The following is an 18,989-nucleotide window of genomic DNA, read 5'->3' as shown; positions in this document are numbered from 1 at the left end:
CGAGGGCAGAAGCAAGGACCACTTACAGTTGTTCTAGAGAGGAAAGTCCCTTAAACGCTTGCCTGTCAATTGACTGGATCTCATTCTTGTACAAATAGCTGAAACAAGAAACACGGGAGGGTTAGCACACGCGCGTGAGGCAGAACCTCAGAGGGCACGCTGAGTTATGAGGACTCAGGGACAGTTTCAAAATGAACGGTCGTACGTTTACACAGTGAGCACTGGTCCCTCACACAGGCCCCTGTCCCCCTCTTAGAGGACAGTCTCAAGTGACAGACAGCGGGTGCCAGAAGCAGGTGCTCCAAACACTGCTCTCCGGGTTCAGGGAACACGCGTTTTACGGCCTAGGGATCATGAGAACTCATTTGCTTCACAGCCTAAAAAAATAAAATCACTTCCTCACAAACGCGTAACATGCACTGATTAAAAGATTCTGTAACTGATACAGTTTTAAAACATCCGGAAATAATTTGGGGAGTAGACGAGAGAAGACTAAATGTGTCTGAACTACTCATGCCCCCAGAATCCCACTGTCAGCAGAAGCAGGACAAAGGGACGTCAGAAGCTACGTAACTGGCCCACGGTCTACTCTTGTGTGGCCTGCAAGCTAACAGTACTTTTTACATTTTTTTTTCTTTTCTTTTTTCAGGAGGGCGCCGCTCACAGTGGCCCCTGTGGAGATCAAACTGGCAACCTTGGTGTTTTTAGCACCACGCTCTAACCAACTGAGGTAACTGGCCACCCCCTACTTTTTACATTTTTAAGTGGTTGCAAATTTCAAACAAAAAACAGTACTTCATGGCGCACGAAAATGGTGAAAATTATGTGAAAGCTAAATTCAGTGTCCTGAAGATGTGTGGCACCTGGCCACACCCACTCATTTAGTCCCACCCGCAGCTGTGGCCCAGTGGCCCATGACGCCCCAAGTCTGAGCTGCTAAGCCTTCTTAGGACAAGCTTGCACCTCCGGAACGGACTCACGAAGGAGCATGACCACAAGCCTGTGGTTGGCTCTGCCCCCCAGACATAACGGGTGCTCGGCACAGCGCCCCCCGTCTGTCCATCACGAGACCCTGGTGACCCCAGAATCCATGCGAGTGCAGCAGGCACCTCCACACAGGCGGGTGGACCAGCCCACACCCTGTATCCATCTGTTTCTGACCCAGGCAGCTGCTTCTCCTCCCGCCGGTCCCTGGGCGGCTGGCTTCTCATGTCACATGCCTGTGCTCCCTAGGAATCAACATGTTTGCCCCAATGCTTGTAACGCCGCATACTGCGTCCCAGGACAATGTGCCTTGTTGTTTGCTCATTCATCACGTTCGGTGCAGGGCCCGTGTAACAGGACCTGCTCTGCTGTATTTCACTGTTGCAATCCACTCCTGTGTGAACCTCACAAAGGTCCACAACCAGCCAGATCCCCCCACCAAGTGACAGCCCTGTGCCCACATCAGAGGGCTGGCACGGCAGAGACTTCGCCAGGCTGCACAGGGGTGAGGCCTTGAACTGCCACATACTAGCTGTGTGGTCTTGGGTGAGACATTGGCCGTCCCCTGCCTCAGTTTCTCCCACGTAAAACGGGACCACTGAGACCAAACAAACAGGCATGAAGCTCAGAGTGCAGCCAGCGAGTGGGAACTCCTGCTGCGTTTCGGTGACCACTCCCAGAAACGTAAGTCTGAAGGGAGGTTTCGTGACCCTTCTTCGAAACAAAACATCAGTAGGGACCTCAGTGTCCATTTACATTAAACAGTGTGAGTAAAGGAATCCTTTTAATGGAATCAAACTACTATGGACGCCTGCATGTCAATAAAGACAGGAGAACATCATTTGTTTTCATAAGAATGATTGGGTATTGATCACCTTCTAATAATAAATAATAAATAATACTCTACTTCATCACAGAGCTGACCCTTGCATGAAAGTTCTACCTGAAGACTTAATCTCACCATCGGGAAAATTCTGCCTTACCAGCAGTACCTGGGGTTCCAGCAGACGGAATGCTCAGCTTCTAAAAGGTACTTTGGCACTGACTAAACATACAAGGCTGACGTAACCAGTGAATTCCGGAAGACTTCTTACCCATCACACAGCCTCCGAACTCAGTGCTCACCCGTGGCCTCTCCCATGAGGTCTGAGGGACCTGGGGCAGGGCCCCGGGGCCCCTTCCTGTGACAGCTCCGCCCCTGCCCCTCAGCGCTTTCCTCATCACGGTCCATCTCCTCCCTTGCCTGCTGACCACTGCTCAGCCCACCCCCAGTGACCGGTGGCACCTAGGCCAGTGGGCTCCACAGTGGGCACACGGGCGCTTTGAGAGGGCGTTGGTCAGTACACAAGGTTGAAAGAGTATCATCGAGTGAAAGAGATTATCTTAGGTGAAAAATGAAGTGTCCCAAACTCCTTGACATTAAATACATTTGCAGAGCAAATAATAAGTTGCTCTTAAGTAATTCAAACCAAAACCAAATATAAAATAAAAAGCAAACTACACACACACACACACACACACACACACACACAGTAAATCTGGCCATCGGTAACCTAAGTGTGCTTTCCAAGAAATCAAAAACTTTCTTTTGGGACTTGCACAGCATGTAAAATAATAATAATAATAATAATAATGCAAAAACTAAAAGAATAAATAGAAGGCCTGACCCTTGTTTTAAAAATAGGTAATAAGACTTACTAATGCTCATACAGAATTAAAAATTAACACACTGTGCCAAAAGTGATGGAGAAAAATGTCTACACATAACACACTCAAATACCTTCACTGAGGAAAATGCATTTTCATTAACACCTACAGTTAGCTGTGTAGTTAAGAATTACTGACGTCTAAAAGCAAACGGATTCTAAAATATACCTCAACACTGACAATATGACTTTGTTTTAAAAACCGAAATAACTTTAAGATGGTCAGGTTCACATGTGACACAAATTTCCATTAAAAACACTGATATCCCTCATTAAAATGGCTCTATTTAAGAAGTTATCTAAGTTCTAAAAGTAAGAACAGCATGTTCAACGCACACGACGCGCCCTTGCAATCTGTGGAGAAGCAGGAGGTGGTCACAATGCTTTTCCTATCGCTTTCCAAGCTCAAAGTAAGTGCCCGTGAAGGCACGACACCAGCTCTTCCCAGCAAGGTCATGTTCCAAACTGCAAAACCCACTTCAACAAGCAGGGGTTTTCAATGCCAGTAAAGTAATTAAAGAATACCAATTTTTAAAGGCAAAATACAACTGAACTGCATAAAAATAAGAAGAGGTGAAATCACTCAGAAGATGGGAAAATCAGGAGTCAGTGCCTGGAAGGCTCGTCTAACCTGTTGCCCAGCGCTGAGGAGGCGACTCGAAACTGTTCTGAGAACTTATGTTTTATAAAACATATGTCAGCTGTTCACCCACGTTGGCTACTGGATATGTGGCAACTTCCACCCCAAGAAGGGCCATTATGACGCCCAGAATGACTTTGAGAGACTCTGGCTTTGACGTTCTCTCAGCGTGTTTTCCTTAGGCTCAGTAGCTAAACACAAAACTTTGCACAACGTATCACTTTATACGTATGACAACTCACTTTAAAACTCCCAGCCTAAATCTCACTCACCTTCTGAAAACAAAACTTCCTTACATGGATGTACTAACCGTTCATCAACAGTACAAAGTGTAGCTCGGTGATTCCACAGTGCAAACATAAATAGCAAGCTTTGGGGTAGAGAGCCGGTCATTGAACTTACAGGTATTTTAAATTCTCCAAGTCTTCAAAGGACCCACTAGGGATTCTCTTGATCTGATTATTGTTGAGAAGTCTAGGAAGGAAGTTTCAGTAAGAATTAAAAATACAACAACATTTCGGAATTGTGTTATGAAAAAACATTTCCTATAATCTTGAAAAACTTCACAAAACGATTAAGCCATGGATCTTAAGATCAACATTTGCTAAATTAACTTGAAGAAATAGTACTTTCTGTGTTGAACCCTCGTGATTCCAAGTGTGCTTAAGAAATGAGGGTCCACGGCCCTCCTCCCCCGCTGTAGTTTCAGATTTGTGTGCAACAGAGCAGGAGTTCCCTGTCCCCCATGCGGGAGGGTCATGGTTGTGTCCTGTATCTCTCAGGCTCTCCACGCCTGCCAGGACGGTGGCCAATGGGAAGGCCATCATGGAAAAACGGGAAGTATGGGGACCTGGCCAGACATGTCAGTGCAGGGCGGTCCTCTGGCAGTGACCACTCGTCTGCCCCAGAAAGGGGCGGCGTGCACAAGCACAGGCCCTCCTCCACCTGTTCTGCTGGCCCCCAGGCAGCATCGGACTTACAAGGTATTCAGGCTCCTCAGCCTCCTGAAGGCTCCAGGCTGGATCTCTCTGATTCTGTTAAAGCGAAGATCCCTGTGAAGAGACAAGAAATGCGTTTACAGCGAGACAGCTGCACGCGGCACTATTCTGGGCCGTTGGTGAATATTCACTTGCAAACAGTGCGGAGGCGTTTAGAAATGAAATTACGCAGCTCATTCCTTGGATGAACCATCTCTGGCGGATGCTGCTCTTAGTACAGGAATATTTATCTGAATGACAGATCGGTGGCCTTACCTTACACACGTCTGTGTAAACAATCATTACGAGATGAACAATTACATTAACTTAACTGCCAACCCACCAAAAAAGCATTCAATGTCAGTAAGTGTTAACATATTAATCACAGCTTCAATTCGCATCTATTCAACAAGAGGGACACGGGCTGTGCAATTGTGTAAACACTTCAGAGCTCACTCCCGTAACTTCATGAGCTGGAATTTGGTTGTTTACCAGCTAACTACCTATAATGTTTTCTCAGTGAGGAAGTTTACTGAACGTCTCAGACCACAGAGCTCGTTCAGCACGCGAGTGGGGAAAATAAGGCTGATACACGGGATCTCAACCTACTGCTTCTAACCAGGTAGTTTAAGTAGAGTTAAATGTGCACGGGTAGACCAGTCGTTTGTTTTTTCAGGGACAAAGGAAGGACCTAAACAGCCTGGACAGACCATACACTGAGCTGCCACCGGGCCCAGCACAGTCCACCTTCGGGCCGAGCGAGTTTGGGGAGCTCTGACACTGAGCACAACGAATTCAGGGACAAAGGCACACGGGGAGGTCTGTTTTTGCCCTCCCCCTGCTTGAATTCATATCTATAAACTAGTATGAATGTCACTGAAAACAAACAGAAAGACCGCCTTCTTTATCAAAGAGTCCCAGAAAAATTAAAATTCCTTACTCATAGGTCCAACCCCTTCCAAGAGCCCAGTAGGGATTATTGCGGGTTGAACTGTGTCCCCCAAATTCTCATGCTGCAGTCAGTCCTGCCCCCATGGCCTCAGAATGCATCCTTATTTGGAGACAGAGTCTTTGTACAGCTGTCCAAATCAGAATGAGGTCAGTAGGGTGTTTCCGGATCCAAAAGGACTCATATCCTTACAAAGAGGGGAAATTTGGAGACAGGCGCAGAGGGAGAGTGCCCCGTGAAGACTGGACTTACTCTGCCACAAACCAAGGACCGCCGGCAAACCACCCGAAGTTGGGACACATGGAACAGATCCTTCCTCACGGCTCAGGAGGAAGCAACCCTGCCAAACCATCGGTCTCGTACTTCAAGCCTCCAGGGCCAAGAGATAATATTTCTGCTTAAGACGCTCGTCTGTGGTGCTTTGCTATGTCGGCCCCAGGAAACCAGTGTGGGGACTCTGGGCAGCATTTGGTCCAAATCATGAATGGATGTTTCTCCTGTGACATTTACTGAGAGGGTTTAAGGTTCATAATCTTTTCCGGAATCTGGTTATTCTGAGTCCATTTCATAACCGTAAATGATTTGAGGATTGGTCCTAGTTTATGAGGTCATACGAGCCTCTCCAAAGTGTGTTAGCCACTGTCATTCGCCGTGTGTGGCTTCCTCCTAGGGTGTAGTTCTCAGAAGGGGGTCCCCTCTGCCCACCCAGGCAGCCACAGCCACCCTCCGACCTGTGGTCCCAACCCCTCACCCTGGTTTGCCTTCTCTGACAATTCCTGTCATCCACCACCAAGTTCCCCCAGGAACAATGCCCCCCAACTCCCACATGGGCCTGTTTGTAAGCAAACGAGAATTTAATTCACATCAGATTCAGAAGAGCGCACCTGGTTCCACTGGGGGAGGTGCTAGAGGTCAGGACGCTGGGGGCAGGGACAGGAGGACAGACGGGAGGACAGAAGGGAGGAAGGCAGGTTTCCAGCATGAACCTCGGATCAGGTACTAACGAGGAAATAGCTCAGTCTGCAGTACGAGCCCCGGGACTGGGACGAGTGCTCACCTCAAACATAACAAACTCGGGGTGACGCAGAATTGAACGGACGTCTGGGCCGACACCAGAGCCAACGTCCCTGGCACACCTGCCGGGCTGCAGTCCAATGCACAGCGGGAATGGGTCGGACGCCCTCGAGCTTCAAGTCCAGGGTGAGGCCGCAGCTAGACCGCCCCCAGCTCTGCCTCCTGCTCCCCAAGAAACGCAACTGACGGATGGGAGCCAACAGCGAAAACAACTTGGGCACCAGAAGGCAAACTTTCCATGTGGATGAAGGACTTGGCCACTTGAAATTAAACCCGAGCAGACGGCAGGAATGGATGCGAACTGGCCTCCTGAGTGGACAACGACCCCCCATGTCTGCAGTTGGTGCCACCAAACCTCAGAAAGCTGGAGGCAGGGAGGTACCGCGGGCACAGCAACCCCCACAGCTGCTCTGAGCGCCCGAGAGTCCCAATCCCAACATGATGTGAGGACCTCGTCTGAAAAACGGAATTTAACTGTGTCACTGACAAACATGTATATTGGTTACGTGTTGAAATACGAGTATGTTTGATACACAGGAGTTAAATAACGTCTTAGCAAAATTAACTTGTTCACTGCTAATTTTTTAGTGAAATTACCAGAAAACTTAAAATTCCTCAAGTGCAGCACACCCTAATTTTTCCAGTAGCACTGGCCTAGGTTACGGGGGCTATTTTACAAGCCGTTCACAGTGAGAGTGTTCCCCTCTCTATTGGCCAGGCAGCCTGGAAAAGACCCCACAGCTAGCCAGCCCAGGTGGGGCGCAAACAGGGCCCCCTTTCCTTAGCAGAGAAGCTAAAATGAGATTTAAAAAGAACGAAATTGAGGTTCTAGAACTGAAGAACACAACAGCTGAAATGAAAACCTCATTGCATGGATCGGACACCATACTGACTACAGGCAAAAGAAGGGGAGTGAACTCGGAAGCCTAATTTAGGAATTACCCACTCTGAAGAAGAGGAAACACTGTTTACACACTCAGCATTTACACAGGCACACATCCAGGTCACCCCAGAGACAGTCATGCTTGGAGCAATGCAAGCGTAAGAGGCCATGTGACCCCAACCCATAGAGAGAGCCGAGGGAGGGAAGACCATGGACAGGGAAACCAAGAGTCATTTCATACACGAGCCCCAAATTCAAAGTCACGACCGCAAAGTGTGGGGCTGCGTTTCATCTGAGTGAGTTCCCACCCAGAAGGAAGTGTCAGGATGGGTGATGATTCTCTTCAGCCGTGTCCTCTGTGGGGTCCGCTGGTCGGCAGTGACAACATCACCTGGGAACTTGTTAGGGAAGTAAAATCTGGGCCCTCCCTGAATCTGCAGACTCAGAAACTCGAGGGGTGGGGCTGGTGATCAACATTTTATTCTTTCCAGGTGAAGCAAGGTGAAAACCACTGTTCTTCAGTAATGCTGGAAGGAGGCACTGTGTGTGTGTGACTGTGTGCGTATTTGTGTGTGCATCTTCTGTGTGGTTACGAGTGGCATTTGTACCTGCACACCCCCGTGAACAGACACTAACTGCAGGTGTGTGTCCCTCCCCGTCCGAGCCTCAGCCCCTCGTCACTGCTGACACAAAGCCTGCATTAAATACAAATAACTGAATTCTGCATTTAACAAGTGGTTAAAACCAAGTGTGCAATTTAATTCCCCTTTTTAAACTTCTAAATAATGTGTAACAGTCTGGGCAGGCAAATCCCCCTACACAAGGTCATAGAGGGTCCTCGGTGGCCTACATCGCACATGGGTGTGGCTCAGTTATTTTACAAGTTGAGCCTAGGTTATACCATAACCTTTCTTATAATCCAGTAGCTACTTCACAAAGAACACTAACAGTAAACAAAACTGTCCTAAACGCAACAATTAATGAGCATTTCAGAAACACTCCCTCAGCGTGTCTCTGCTCCCACGCCCCAGTGCAGTGCCCTCTCCCTGGGGCCCCGGGGCTGAGTGTGGTGGCAACGTGGCCACACAGCCCTCACCCACACCTGCTTGCAACAACCAGGCCATCTGGTTATCGGCCACCAGCAGGGTTTCGGTGTCACTTCTCCCACAAACAACAAACTCCTGGAAAGTCGTCCATGGAGTGGACATAACGAGGAAAGGAGACAGATTGAAGAAAGCTCTAGGAAACGCATTAATGGCATGATGACAAAAAGGCTGAACCCACATGAACACTGAGAGCAGACAGAGGACAGCAGTGACCTGCCTCTGAAGCCACGAGCGAGGCCCCGGGACAGCTCTGCACCCCTGCCTGTGTGAGCTGGGACGTGTCCACCTGCTCCGTGCAGGCACTTGAGCCACAAAACATTCAAACAGCCAAGACAGTTCTACGACATGGTGTATGCGGTGACGGGCGGGTAAGAGGTCGCCCCCAACCGTAAAGCTCTTTACAAACAGCCATGGTGGCCGTCACCTCCAAGTTCGGCGGGCGCGTGGATGCCCTCACCGAGTGGATCAAGTGCACGTGAGGGGCACCTCCACACTTAGAGAGGCTCGGCGTCGGGCAGGAAGTCGCTCAAGGGCTCCCAGAAATTACGACGTGAGGGCAAGATCTGGTGGACGTCATGGTCCACTCCAACCGTAGCTGGCTACAGAAGTGACCGAGGTAACACCAAGGGGGTGGGGTGCTGGTGGCCACAAGTTAGGGAGTGGTAAAGTGGCTCGTTTGGGAAGGAAACACTGGAATCAGTTAGAAGAAATCCCTGCATTTGGCAAACAAGGATTCAGAAACTGAGAAACGGGGTAACTTCCCTGCAGCTACTCTCTCGGTAAGAAGCAGAACAAGAAATGAGAGTCAGCCCGGCTCTGGTCAGTCCAGGCTACTCCCAGAGACGTCTCTGGCGCCCGCTGGTGGAGTCCATGCCCCTCCCGCAGTGCCCACCTGTGGCTCCACCAGGGGGAGGGCCCCTCACTGCCTGGAACCACCGTGACCCCTGAGGCACGAGGTCTGCATGTCAGACTCTCAAAAACGGAACCTAGGTCATTCTTATTTTCTAGTAAAAAGCCCAGCAGACTCTAAGTTTATAAAGCAAAGAGCTTCAGGGTGACTGCTTTGTTTTAATGTTTCCATTATTGCAAAACCTTGATAGAAACAAAAAAACCTATCAGAAAAATACAAAAACAAAAAACTGGGAAGAACTGAAGTATTTGGGATGAAGCACAGGTCTACATTTAATATCAAAACCATGACTTACTGCAGACTCTAGAATAATTGCAGTTTAGAACTCAGACATAAGTCAAGATCCAAATGTTAATATTACTCCCTCTGGGGCTTCTTGCCTTCAAGCTTCCTTTCACCATAACACAGAACATACAGACCACCAGAGATGTTTCATTTAATCATCAAAAGTCGCCATGAGGGAAAAAAACCACAATCATTGAAGACTTAAATAAAGTCCATCTTACTATCCTCTTCAACGATGCCGATTTTGAAAATAAGACAATCTTCACTTTTTCCTATTTAATAAGTGACACGTTTTAACTTACCTTGAAATTTTAAAAGATTAAGAATGATTTGTCAACAAATTCAAAATCAAACACAGTAGATCATGTTTGGTGTGAGAACCAAAAGTATTTCGATTACAGATTGAAAACGTAACCTTACCAGAGCAGCAAACCTGACAGAAGTTACTTTTCTCATGATTAGAACTCCGGTATTTTGTTCCTTCTCGAGTCTGCATCTGGGGCTGTGTGTCCACGGGACAGGAGCAGGTGTTACCTGCCAACCTTTCTCTACAAATAACACATCTCAGAGGTAAAGTGTCTTTATTCTCAGTGCTTTTGTATCAGCGCTTTCTCTTTAGAGCCTGGATTTTTTAAAGTATTGGGCATGCGCACATGTCAGATAAGAATTTTGATCACGTTTGGGTCAGAATGTGCCAAGTGGTCTGGAGGCCCCCAGCACCATCCTGGTTTCTGGCTCCGGGCCGATCTGTACAATTTCCAGGTGAGTGAGCGGGCGCAGCACGGACACCAACCAAGACCTTCTGAGAAGCTGCTGCTCCTGAGTCCCGCTTCCGAGGGGACGCATTTCAAGTACTTACTGAGGTTGAAAACCAGTTACAACAGATGCGACACCCCTCTGCTGACAAGCCTCCCGGGGCCCCCCACCTGGGAATCCTGACCCCCCTCCGAGCTCCCCATTCAATTTCTACCCAAAGTGTGGACATTGGAGATTGGTGACTGTCACGTAGTTTAAAACCAACACGCTGAAACCCGACCTCAGGGTCTGTCATTCATATTTGGCCGGAATGAAATGATTTACACTTTGTGCCTGGATGAGCCGTTCAGACACTGAAACCCGTGTGTTGGTGTCACTGCTGTTAGTGGCGCAGGACGACCGCGTACGAAGACCGTCACTGGCGGTCAGTGAGGACTTGGAGCAGCCTCCGCGCACGGCACACTTGCTTCTTTACAGCGATGAACGCCAGGCACCTGCATGTTTGATAAACGTCAGCAGCCGTTGTGGACCCTAAGCCCCTGACAAACCTCAAGCCTGCACCAGGGCGGCAGCAGGACACACGGACGAGGGAGTGGAGGGCCAGTCACCAGGACTGCTGGGGACCGAACTTGTGCTGTGTGGGAAGGAAGGGCTCAGGGAGACGCTCGCTTCAACTACTGGCGAGTGTTTGGGCCTCTCACTGAGGTGGGCACTGGGGGCGTCAAGGATTAAGGGCACAGAAGCCTGAGACGCCAGTCACACCTCCAAGCGGGTGGCTAGGCAGACACACAGTGTGCAGCTCAGAGGAAAAGCCCTGCGTGAAGACAAAAGTAGAGCTGTCACTCAGAGCCACAGGACTGGAAGATGGCAGGGAGACTGTGCCCAGAGCAGGGGACGACAGAGGGAGGAGACAGGACAACCTCCACTAGGGAAACTTCACCAAAGGAATCGCTTTTAATTAATGTCACCTCCCAAACCTGGTACTTATGCAGCTGACGTTTGAATATAATGTAACTCAATTCAATATTACTAATTTTGAAAAAATGGGGTTATGGCTAGAAATCACAGAATTTTTATACACAACAATATTTCCTCTTATTTTTGTTTTCATCCCTACCTCCCTCCTTTCACAAATCATAAAAAGCAAAAAAGTACACAAAAAAACAACAGATGAAACAGTTTAAGGAGTTAGGGGGGAGGGAAAAGGCGAACAAAGACAGAAAAAAATCAAGAATCACCCGAGATGCCTGAGGCAGGATATGCCGCAAGCTGGGCTCCCAGCATAGCAGCAGCCAACACAAGGAGGGAATCAGACAGACACAAAAGATTCGTTAGCTCCAAAACGTCCTCAGGCTTTCTCATCTGGACCCTGGTGTGTGAACAGCATCCTGAGGACAAATGGGGACAGCTCTTAGCTGTGTGGGGGCCCCGCCCTCCCTGGCAGCCAGACGCAGGGCTTCAGGGCCTGACTCAAGGAAGCAGGGACACAAATTTCATCCTGTTTACCTCAGCTCTCCTTCAGCCTCAGGATTTGCTAAAAATCCTCTTGGGCGTGTGATGGCCACACACTTACCTTCTTTATCCAAGCCACTAAAAAATTTTAAAACATAACCAAAGATGCAGTCAACAAAGGAAATAGCAGCATATCACAAGGAAAGCACGTGAGTGGGTCAGAGGCCAGGCCCTGAGCGCGGGCGTCACAGGGGACCCGGCATCTGTGGACGAGGGACAGTTACGGTACCTCCACCGACACCACCAGACCCGGCCAACAGCCCTGCTCAGCTGCCTCCTGGTCCTTGGCTTGAAGCCGCTGCATAGGAGGCCTGACAATTAAGTTCGTGAACTTGTTGCAACCATGTTGCTAACCTTTTTTGATATCAGAGGGATTATTCATTATGAATTTGTACCAACTGGACAAACAGTTGAACCAAGTTTACTATTTGGAAGTGCTGAAAGGGATGCATGAAAAGGTTAGACAACCTGAACTTTTCGCCAACAACTCATGGCTCTTGCATCACGACAATGCACCAGCTCACACAGCACTGTCTGTGAGGGAGTTTTTAGCCAGCAAACAAATAACTGTATTGGAACACCCTCCCTACTCACCTGATCTGGCCCCCAATGACTCCTTTCTTTACCCGAAGAGAAAGGAAATATTGAAAGGAAGACATTGTGATGACATTCAGGACATCAAGGGTAATATGACGACAGCTCTGATGGCCATTCCAGAAAAAGAATTCCAAAATTGCTTTGAAGGGTGGACTAGGCGCTGGCGTCGGTGCACAGCTTCCCAAGGGGAGCACTTTGAAGGTGACTGTAGTGATATTCAGCAGTGAGGTGTGTAGCACTTGCTCTAGGATGAGTTCACGAACTTCATTGTCAGACCTCGTATAGAGAACTCCGGACAACACACCATGGCTGTGACAACGCACAGCACCCTCTGGGATGCCCCTTGACAGGGCTCTCAGCCATGTGATTACTGATAACCGCTTTCAAGAATGGAGCCATCAGAGTCCTGGCGGCCAGGGTCCTGCCCCTTGTCACCACGGCATGAGGTGGCTCATGGCCACCCATGAAGTGGATGACGCTGGGTCAGCAGACTGTACTGAGGTCAGTGCTTCTTGGCCATTGCGGTGAGGGACCCGTCTGATGGTTTGCTTCTTCTCCTCCCTCTCCATCATCGGCTGAAACTTTTGTAAAACACGGTAAAAAAGTTGTTGAATGTCACAGCAATGTCAAGTTGCTGTGGTAGCTCCTTTAACTATCTTGCTACCGACAGTAACAAAGCAGCCGCACGCTGCCACCAGCACCCAGACCCACTCTGAGCATTACTTCTGCAGGTGACATCTGTGACATCCAGGGAACACATGGCTGCTTCCTGGTGAAGGAGCAAAGTACAAAGTGAGAGGGTCCCCCCAGGACTGTGTGTCCACCTCTGCTCGGTCGGCAGCCCCAGGAGCCGGGGAGAGGCAGACATTGGGCTCTTTGCTGAATGTCACCCAGTTTTTCTTTCACGAGCCTTTGGAGGAGATGGGTCATCGGACAGGGTCCCCTGGATGAGCGGGGGGACCCTAATGCGGGATGGTAGTGCCCGCATAAGGCCGCTCTGGGCCACGTGGGGACTTAATTTCCTGTAGGGCAGCAGAGTTCCCTGCTGTGTCTCCCATTCGCCCAGGATCTCAGATCCCAAAGGGCCACACAGACTGGAGAGGCCCACGGGTGCTCGGCACACCACCTGCCTAATGCTCTCGTCTGTCGACCCCCCACCTTGAATTTCTGCACCAACAAGCCACAGACCCTGCCTGCTACACCTCAATCAATGCCCCATCCAGCAGGGTATAGCTAGCTGCACCCAGAAGGCCAGCAGAAAGGTTCCTGGCTCTGCAGCCACACGGTCTCTGAAGTGACCACTGGACTGTCACTGCAGTGACGGTCACACTGCAGTGGGCGTGCTAGGCTCAGCCAGTGACACTGCCCACGGCACCGCAGCGTGCCACTCGAAACACTGTATGTCAGGAAATAACCCTCTTCTCCTGACTTTCTCAAGCCTAATGCACGGCTCGCAGGCCAACAAACCCACGCGGGGCCACGTGGGCCCTCGGCCCAGGCTGTGGACGAGGTGCTGGCGGCACCGGGTCTCAGCCCTCTGCCTGGCAGAGTAACCTGCTTCTAGGCTGTAGTATGTTTCAGGGGCACCGCTGGTCAGGCCAGTCCCTGAGGCCCTCCCTGTGCCTTGAAAAGGACAGCGTGGACCCTGGGAACATGGTGAAAAAAATCACAACATAGGCATTTTCCCTGCTTTCCAGGGAAAAAGCCAGAAGTGGACACCAGCCTTCCCAAAGGCCGTTTCTTCTGTCCCAGAAAGCCCAGCGTGCGGGGTTACGCCGAGGACACGGTGCCGTTGTGGGAGGGCCCCACGCGGTCTTCTGAGCAAACACTGAGGCAGAAACCACTGCAGAGACGAGCGTGAAATCCATTCCTTCCAACTAAGTGTGTCAGTGAAAACACAGCAGGCTGACGTCGCTCTAATTAGAAACAGCAAGGAAATGGGCAGGGTCCCAGCACAGTGTGCCAAGGTTCCGGGCAGGGGCGGTGGCCGTGGGAACCGGCCTCCTGCTGCTCGTCTGTGTGTGTCACCGTCCTGCTGGGAGGACGAGATGCGCTGCGGGCAGGAGCCCACCTCCCATGTCTGTGACACCTCAGGCCTCACACATGTATGATGGCCCCAGTTCTCTGTCAGCCTGGCGTCCAGTTCTGGCCTCCGGAAGCAGACAGGCCAAGGTGTCACCATCTGGGGACATCCCTGCAGGCCAGGTGGATTCACGCCTGGCTGACTCCCAGCCGGGACGTGGCGTATGTGAGGGCACACACACGCGTGCTCCAGGCACAGTACGCCCTCTGCACGCCGAGTGGCCTGTCACTCCTTCTTGCCTTGGCAGCAGGCAGAGACATGCCGCCTGGAAGAGCGCACACCGGCCTGGGCTTGGGTCTTGCCTCTGCACTTTGCTGCTGTGTGACTCTAGACAAACGCCTAGACGTCTCTGAGCACCCATGTGCGTGTGCATAGAATAAGGTAACCATGTTACCTGCCTCCCAGGACCACTGTGAGGAGATGAAGTGCAGTGAGCACAGCAGGAAGCAGGGGATAAGAGGGCTCGCAGCCCGGAGACAAAGGGCAGGGGTGGCACAGGACACCCTTACAAGGGAGGGGGGCGGCGTTCCATGCAGAGTGCAGGGACCACCCTCTGAAAGGGACAGGCCACCTCCCGCTCTCACGGTGTGGTGTTCCGTCATGTCCCCTGAGAGGGACAGGCTCAGAGAAATGCACTGACCGGCCTGGGATCACATAGCCCAACAGGACAGCTGGAAGGGGACCTCCGCCTCGTGCCCAGGCCTGGCCTCCGTGTCCCTAAGAACCTGCTCTTCCTTGGGGACACTCCCAAGAGTCCCTTCACACAGTGCGATCTGCAAACAGTCACAGCAGTGCTCAGCACTCCCCAGTTTTCATTTGGCCGACATGCACGCATGGATAGAAAGACTAATCTGACTAAAATATGGCTATTTCCCTTAAAACGCTAAGAACACCATTCCACATTTCTTCTCCAGAAAATGGCCATGAGCGAGTACGGGCAGAGAAGTTGCCTGGTTGGGGAGTTCTTGACCCACAGGCTCACGCCAGCTCCCTGGTGGAGAGTCTGATGGTGCAGATTCCACAGCTTCCACCTGCATTCAGGCCCCTTTGTTCAGAGCCCTGTGGATCCTGTCTGCCCACGGCCATCTGACTCTCCTGCCCTCGGTGGCTTTTCCTGCCGGAAACCACGTCACCAAGGACAATGCCTTCTACACACAAACAAAGACTCTGCCACCACCCCCCCTGAGTCTGTGTAAACTCCTGTTGGAAATAAGACAGCAGGCTCATCTAATTTACCCAATGGGCAAAACACTGAGAATCAAGTCACCAAATTGTTGGTGCCAGAAAGTTCTCACTCACACAGAAAGCCTCCTGCAAAAGTATCACAGGATCAAATTGAACTGGCAGGGCCGGCGACCAGCAGTGCCGGGAGGTGTTTGCCGAAGGGCTGATGTGCATATCAGGGAGTGGAAAGCAAAGAGCCACAAACAAGAACGTCACCAAACATGGAAGAACGGAGGCCACGTCCCCAAAGATCCACGGAGCGCAGGGCACCACTTACAAGGCGGACCCTCGCCTGGATGTCACAACCAGGAACAGAGGGGTACAGAGTCGCATCACACACAGCAGATGGCACCAAAATCGAAGCATGGGAGATCCTGCAGGACACGTGACCTGCTATCCTTTCTAACCAATTAAATGAGAGAACTGCAGATTTTGAAAAGCTGTGTAATGAGTCAACTAAATGCCCTGTGCAGATGGACGCTGACTCAAACCAACCATTTGTAGGTCCCACAAGCGCCCGTGCACACACACATCCGGGCACACACATGTCCGGGCACACACACACACACACACACTCACACACACACACAGGAGGCTGGGGAAGGTGAGACACTGACAGATGATGTTAACATGTTAAATTTTTAGATGCAATATTGTGGTTATTTTTTGAAGGTGTTCTTATCTTTTAGATACCTACTAAATATGGATGAAATGAAAAATGAAACTGAAAAAAACAAATATTTAGTTGACAGTACCATGTGCCTCTTGTTTACAGTGGAGAGGCCTAGATTACCAGCTTAATATGCAACATCAACACTGAAGGTCAATACCGGCTGTTCACTCAGGAGCTCATCCGGCCATTGACACCATCGATCCGCCCACAGTGCAAACCACAGCCCTTCTGTAAAGTCGTCTGTCACCTTCCAGGCCGAGCAGACCCGCTGCCCCGTTCCTCTGCACACATGGCTCCCAGGCTGTGCTGGTGACAGTCACCACCCACTGCAGGTCAGACACAGCCCGGGCACCTTCTGTCTGCACTAAGTTCCAGCCCCAAAGCCGCCCCGTTTCTCCACTCACAGCGCTCAGGGCGCCCTCCTGCGACCTCAGGTCTTCAGCCTGTGTGTGACGGCCCACATCCGTCTCCAGGGTCCCTGAACTCTACCCTGAACACCCTACAATCAGCCTAGCGCTGGACGGACGGCTTGTTCTCTGTGAGCTTGACTGCATGGTTCCCACAACTACGGAGCTGGCAGCTCTCCCACACTTGACAAATCAAATCAAACCAACCTCCCAAGTCCAGACAAAGTCACCACATTTCCGTCCATGAACACTTGGCAGACTGTGGAGGCCTGGGCTCCTGGATGGAGTTACGTCCTCTCACCGTGCGTCCGTTCTTCACACCACCTCGTTCCCCGCTGAGCAAGCTCACGTTTGTTCCCGGGGGCCCCAAGCCCACAGTAGCAGGGTGAGCACAGAGGGTGTGAGAAGGGGCCACCCAGCCAATAGCAGGTCCCGCCCAAAGCAGGGGGCTGTGGGGTGCAGAATGAACCCTCCGACAATGCCACACAGCGGGGTCGACTTGGGCAGATTCTGAATCGGTCGAAGTTCCCTCCCCACAGCACACATGTTCTTACACAGACCCTCCACCTCTCCAGGCTGGTGAAACCTGAGTCAGGTGGAGTACGGCCCTGTAAGGAGGGGGTGTGCTGCGCGACGGGAGGCACCCACAGAGGGCACCCAGTGTGGCCGGAGCCGCCTATCGGCCCCCACAGAGGCACCCACAGAGGGCACCCAGTGTGGCCGGAGCCGCCTATCGGCCCTGCTTGCCACCTGGAGGGCCGGGGGGCACAGCCATGACTCATTTCTTCTGGAAAGCAGGTACTCAGCATGATGTGACGATCAATGCTGATGGCCACGGGATGGCAGGAGGACAGTGACACAGGCCCCGCTAATCGCTCCTTGCCGGCTGTGGGCTCAGCTCCGGGGGACACACAGAGGAGCAGCAGCAGGAGGGGGTCGGGGTGAGGAGTGTGTGGTGGCCCCGTGTGGAAGCCACTTAGTAACCAAAACGGCACAGGTGACAGGGCAGGAGTTTGTGTGCCCCACGGATTATGGGCTTTGGGGTTCACCGGTTTCTTTTCCTCAATGTGCTTTCAAGGTCTTCTGAAATGAATGGTCTCACTTACACAGTAAGTAAAAGGTGCTTTTCTCTTATGTTTTAAAACAAAGTAATCAAGTGACTTTCTGGACTATTTGGGGCTCAAGGAATAAAACTCATTCAACAACATGCATTCCTGAACAGGAGCGGAGACAGCTGCAGACCCTGACGTCTCTCTGCGTCTGTCCAGGGCAACACGTGCCTTCTCTGGGTGTCCACGCTCCAGCCGCCCTCTGCCCCTCCGGTGCGGGGAGCTCGGTGCCCCCCACAAGGCTTTCCTGGCCCCTTTGGAGCCTCCGTGAGCCTCCTCCTGCCTGTGGCTTTCAGCTCCCACTGCTTGCTGTTTGTCCCCGTAACCTTCTCTAGTTCCAGTTCCTCAGAGAGACCTGTCTGGGTCAAGCCTGTCCAGGAGTAACTGGCCAGCACAACGGCCCAGGTCCAGCCGCTGTGACTGGGTGGGCCAGGGTCATGTGTCAATCAACAGGGAACCTGTGTCAGTCAGGGTCCCCCAAGAAACAGAACCAGGAGTGGAGAGGAGGGCAGGGGATAGTGAGCGAGAAAAGGATTTCCTTTAAGGACTGGCTTGTGACTGTAGGGTGGGCTGCAGACGGGACACTCCCTAAGTCCCTTCTGTCCGAGTCCCAGGACCTGGAGGCAGAATTCTTCCTGCGGGGGGAGGTCCGTCTTTGGGTCCTAAGCCTTTCGACTGATTGGACGGCGCCCACCCACACTGGGGGCGGGGGGGGGGGCATCTGCTTTATTCAAAGGCAACTGACGTAAATGTTGGTCTTGTCCAGAAACACCTTTGCAGAAATGTCCAGAATAATATGTGACCAGGGACCTGGGTACTGTGACCCAGCCAACGTGACACATCGAAGAGCCCGGCAGAGCCCAGGCAGGTTGGGATGTACCCAGCTCGGCACCGAAAACGTTACAACGTGAACCGAACAGGTTGACTAAGGCTCTCCCTGCAGAGGGGCCAGACGGGCTCTTGAATGAAGTTCAGCAAAGCGAACGGATAAATGCCACCGGGCACACACCCAGGACAGCCCCAGGCAGTCAGAGTCACACTGCAGCACAAGCCAAGCAGAAGCCACGGCAAGACTGATTTGGGCTCGTTTTTCTAAAGGCCTCAATCAGGCTGA

General features: G+C 51.3%; 1 protein-coding gene across 2 annotated transcripts in view; it reads right to left on the bottom strand.

Moving 5' to 3' along the window:
- Nucleotides 1-18,989, bottom strand: part of PXDN (peroxidasin) — a 65,875-nt gene that overhangs the window by 35,391 nt on the left and 11,495 nt on the right. Inside the window, exons 2-4 of one of the 2 annotated variants that reach the window (XM_033124753.1) lie at nt 4,311-4,382; nt 3,733-3,804; nt 27-98 (exon numbers count right to left, since the gene is read on the bottom strand). In XM_033124753.1, coding sequence (XP_032980644.1) covers nt 27-98; nt 3,733-3,804; nt 4,311-4,382 — 216 coding nt within the window. The remainder of the gene's footprint in view (nt 1-26; nt 99-3,732; nt 3,805-4,310; nt 4,383-18,989) is intronic. The other variant, XM_033124754.1, reaches the window with a different exon arrangement.

This window comes from Rhinolophus ferrumequinum, chromosome 13 (assembly GCF_004115265.2).
Source record: "Rhinolophus ferrumequinum isolate MPI-CBG mRhiFer1 chromosome 13, mRhiFer1_v1.p, whole genome shotgun sequence".
Classification (NCBI taxonomy): domain Eukaryota; kingdom Metazoa; phylum Chordata; class Mammalia; order Chiroptera; family Rhinolophidae; genus Rhinolophus; species Rhinolophus ferrumequinum.
This window is presented reverse-complemented; position numbering and strand designations above follow the sequence as displayed.